General features: G+C 44.0%; 1 protein-coding gene across 1 annotated transcript; it reads left to right on the forward strand.

Moving 5' to 3' along the window:
* The first annotated feature begins 2,617 nt into the window (after nucleotides 1-2,617).
* LOC121810250 (glycine-rich RNA-binding protein-like) lies at nucleotides 2,618-3,630 on the forward strand. Its single transcript, XM_042211019.1, has 2 exons — nucleotides 2,618-2,776; nucleotides 3,056-3,630. Exons 1-2 carry the CDS (start codon nucleotides 2,669-2,671, stop codon nucleotides 3,449-3,451), a joined length of 504 nt encoding a protein of 167 aa, XP_042066953.1. The 5' UTR covers nucleotides 2,618-2,668; the 3' UTR covers nucleotides 3,452-3,630.
* The last annotated feature ends 786 nt before the right edge of the window (nucleotides 3,631-4,416 follow it).

Below are 4,416 nucleotides of genomic sequence, written 5' to 3' on the forward strand. Positions count from 1 at the left end.
ATAAAATCGGCTCGATTCATTAAAATTTTAGTTCATTATTCTATATTTTATTTATAATTTATTCATGGGAAAATGACAACATAATGGGCTAATGGTGATAGGGAATACAGGTGAAGATTAATCGAAACTTTTGAGGGTGTGTTTGGGGGTGGGGACCGATGTCGCAGTTTGTAGATATTATTGTCTACTTAATAATTTAAATTGTTTAAATTTATTAAAGTCACCGTGGCTATAAAGAATAAAAAATTACGAAATTAATGTACCCCTCCCTCCGTCCCAAGATAAATGAACTAAAACTTTTCGGCACGGAATTTAAGAAAATGGAGTTTTGTTAGTAAAGTGAAAAATGAATAAAGTAACAAAGTTAATAAAATAGAGAGAAAAAGTAAGAGAGAATGCCAAAAAAAGAAATGACTTAATAATTGGGAATGAGTATAATTATGTCTAAATAATTGAGCACTTTAATCCGTGCATCACGTGACCGGTCACCAAAAATATCTTTCCTAACCATAGTTAGTGACTTAGTGTGACTTTGTGCACAGTATATCCTTAAAAAATATTCCAAAATCATTTTCATAAATATTTATTTCATTTCCAAGTCGGCTACAGCTTTCAAGCGTACGACCAAACAGCCCCTTAGAGCATCCACTATAAGGTGGACACTTCCAATAGTTCCAACACTTTTTTTATCCACAACCACTTCTTATTTATCCGCGCCACAAAAAAAGTGTCTGCAGCAATAGTGGACACTTTTAGCCACTTTTCATTTTATTTTATTTTTTTGTATATTTTAATTTAATTCTAATTAAAATTATCGGAATGTAAATAATTAAAAAAAAAGTATTGGGACCAAATATTCGTTGTATTACGGAAATAATAAAATTATACGACGAACATTTAAAAAAAATACAAATAAAAACTCCGCCACCGTCTCTGCCGTCCCCCCGCCGCCCCCTCGGCGCAGCCCCAACCCCAGACAACCCCAGGAGATCCTTGATCCGACACATGAGCGCGTAGTATATATCATTGGTGATCGAGTCGGTTGCAGTCTCGTAGAAACGACAGTTTTCTTGCAGTTGTTTCATCAACTGCACATCAAGGTTCCTCTGCAAGCCTCGTGGGGACCAGTGCCCACGGAGTGCGGTATAGGGGCGGGCTGCGAGATGCGCGATCCAGACGAGTCGACGAGAGGCGGGAGGAACTTGCAGCCCTCTAGCGCCTCGGATAGATGCATGTTGGCCCGAAGGGCGTGGGCGCTTAGAGTGTGTAGCGAAGGGCTCTTCCGTTTGGGCGTCGTTGAGGTCGATTGATTGTGAGCCGTTACCGCTGCTGTAGTCCCCGGCTATGTTGTGTCTAGTTCGCTTCGCCCCAGGACCTGTCCCCCTCTCCTCCGCATAGATGGCCTTGAATTTCGGGCAGTTCTCGAGAACGAGATACTCCTCCCATGAGTTGAACTTCGGCCAACCTTCCGTCTTAAATTGGGACATAGACAGCGCCTTCACGTCGGCTTCGCTTCAGCCACTCTCAGCAGTGAACAAGTTGTTCTCGTATATGCCCACAAACCTCTTGGTGGCTCTTATAATCCTAGACCACTTTTTGCGGAGCTGTTCCGGGTCACGCGGTTTGGCGCCTGTCGGCTTGAACCCGTTGTATGCCAACAGGACGCGCTTCCAAAAGCTCGGCTCGGTCTGATCGATGCCCACTATGGGGTCCGATGTGACGGCATCCCACGCCCTCGCCACAACAATGGACTCAACTTTGGTGTAGTGCGTGGACCTTTTACCGCCGGCCCTCGTTGCCTCGCTGCCCTCGCCGCCATCGCTGCTGCCGCTACCGCCTCCTCCTCTTCCGCTGTCGCTGCTGCTTCCACCCTCCCCACCGAACCCGCCGACTCTCGTCGGAATGGGCGTATCCACACGGGTTGGCGGAGTATCGGGTAATCCCAGACTCAAACAACCCATCATCTGCTCTAGTGCGAATCTATCTGCATCGGTGAAAGGTGATTGATTGGTTTGGAAAGGGGTCTCCGGTCGCGGTTGGTAAAGAGCGTCCATGCTAGGTCTGTAATCTCCAAATGCCGAGCGACCCAAATTCCTCTGAATAGGGGAGTTTGACTCGATCCCCATGGTTGGGAAGGAGGATAGTCGCCATATCCCGATTCGTCAGAGCCGGATGATTTGTCGTTTCCACCGTGCATTTTTAGAGAGTGAAAATTTTGAGAGTGGATGAATGGATGGAGTGTGAAGAGTGTGTGGAGGCGTGATATTTATAATAAAATTTTCGAAAATAATTATAATAAAAAAAAGTGTCCGGCCTCTGCCGGCGCGCCGATGACCGGCGCACTATAGGCCGACGCGTCCTCGGCGCCTTCTCGCCGATGTGCCTTCTGCCCCAAAAAATCGTCCGCCTCGGGGCGGACGCTTCCCACACTATAGGTAGGCGCGGCGACGGCAGTTCGGGGGCTGCCGGCGCCGCTCCTATAGTGGATGCTCTTACAGTTTCCGTAACCCACGCCAATAATAAACCCAGTGCGCACTGCGCACCCCGTTTAACCTAACCCCAACCACTCCAAAACCTAGCTGCATTCACTAGTATAAATACCCACATACTCCTTCACCATAATCATCATCTCCCGTTCTCCTTTTTCCTCTCTTATCTCTGAATATCAATGGCCGACGTAGAGTATAGGTGTTTCGTCGGTGGTTTGGCGTGGGCCACCACTGACCAGTCTCTTGGCCAGGCCTTCTCTCAGTTCGGCGAAGTCATCGAATCGAAGGTCCGTTGTCGCAGAGATCGGATCCGACTCGATTCACTCTGATCTGTTAACGTTACTGTTACCCTCTCTGTTACTACTGTTACTGTTACTGTTTCATCTGTTACTATTTTACACCGGAAACGGTACGTTCTATCTTCCTCTCTCTCTATAGAGTTGAAGATCGGATAAAATCGCTTTTCAGTTTAATTTTCCCTTCCTTTTTCTATTATTTTACCAGATCCAGTGTTGAATTGAATAGATCTGATGGTTTTTTTTGTTATTGTGGTTTTTGTTTTGCAGATCGTCAACGATCGTGAGACTGGGAGATCGAGGGGTTTTGGATTCGTGACATTCAAGGATGAGCAGTCGATGAGGGACGCGATCGAGGGGTTGAATGGCCAGGAATTGGACGGCCGCAGCATCACCGTGAACGAGGCTCAGTCTCGCGGCAGCGGTGGTGGAGGCGGCGGCGGTTTCCGTGGCCCACGCCGTGATGGCGGAGGCTATGGAGGCGGCGGCGGTGGTGGCGGCTACGGACGCCGTGACGGCGGCGGTGGCGGCTACGGAGGTGGTGGCGGTTATGGGGGAGGTGGTGGCGGTGGATATGGCCGCCGTGATGGTGGCGGCGGTTATGGCGGCGGCAACCGTGGTTACGGAGGTGACCGTGGCTCTTCTGAGGGAGACTGGAGAAATTAATTGGGGTGGGCCTGTTACTGGTGTTTTGGGTCGTCCCTTTAGTGTTTCATTGTGGTTTGTTGTTGGTCGTGGTTGGATGTATTTTTGACCTCCTGGCTCTTGCTGAACATTTTTATTCTACGTTAGAACCCAATGTTTGCAGATTTCTATGGAATGAAGTAGATTGAGGTTTTGACTAATTCTGAATTTTACACCACAAAGCCTATTTTATTGTTTCAATTGGATTTTATCTCATGGAATTTCTAAATTTTTAATTCTAGAGTCGCTATAAAATTATGGCGGTGGGGTATCAAATAACTTTGTCCACCCTTCTTATCTAAAGCGTCAATGGTCAATGCTCATGATAAAATCTTCCCTTTTTTTTGCCTCCTTTTAGATGAAATCTGATAAATTTAGAAGTGAAAATATTTTCCTAACTGTATACATCAAACTCAAAATAATATTATTCTCTTATATTTTTTAATCTTACTTGCAAATTTATTAAATTGCGCATTAACCACGACACTTTTTTATCGATGATTCGTACTTCTAATTAAATAATGTAGTAGTAGTACAATTTACTTACTAAGTAAAGTAAAGTAAGTAATTTAAAGTGAGTTAAGTGAAAGAAAAATAAAATAATAAAGGAAAAATGGAGAGTTATGAATATAGAGTAAAGCACTTAGAGTTAAGTGAGAGAAAAATAAAATAAGAAAGAAAAAATGTAGAGATATGAATATAGAGTAAAGTAGTAGTAGAGTTTCTTTTCAGCACAGAATTTAAGAAATTGTATTAAAAGTAAAGGGAAAATAAAATAGGAAATGAAAAACACCGAATTTAAGAAATTGTATTAAAAGTAAAGGGAAAATAAAGTAGGAAATGAAAAATAAAGAGAGATGAAGAGAGAGTAAATAAGAAAGAAGAAAAGTTGGTATTTTTTACCAAAATACTATTATATTTTGGAAACTTCTTTTTCTAAACGAGAT

This window comes from Salvia splendens, chromosome 7 (assembly GCF_004379255.2).
Source record: "Salvia splendens isolate huo1 chromosome 7, SspV2, whole genome shotgun sequence".
NCBI lineage: Eukaryota > Viridiplantae > Streptophyta > Magnoliopsida > Lamiales > Lamiaceae > Salvia > Salvia splendens.

Excerpts from the sequence above, each read along its gene's own strand:
- LOC121810250 (XM_042211019.1), top strand. The coding sequence starts at position 2,669 with ATGGCCGACGTAGAGTATAGGTGTTTCGTCGGTGGTTTGGCGTGGGCC. Across the intron at positions 2,777-3,055 it reads GCGAAGTCATCGAATCGAAG|ATCGTCAACGATCGTGAGAC; the intron begins GTCCGTTGTCGC and ends TTTGTTTTGCAG.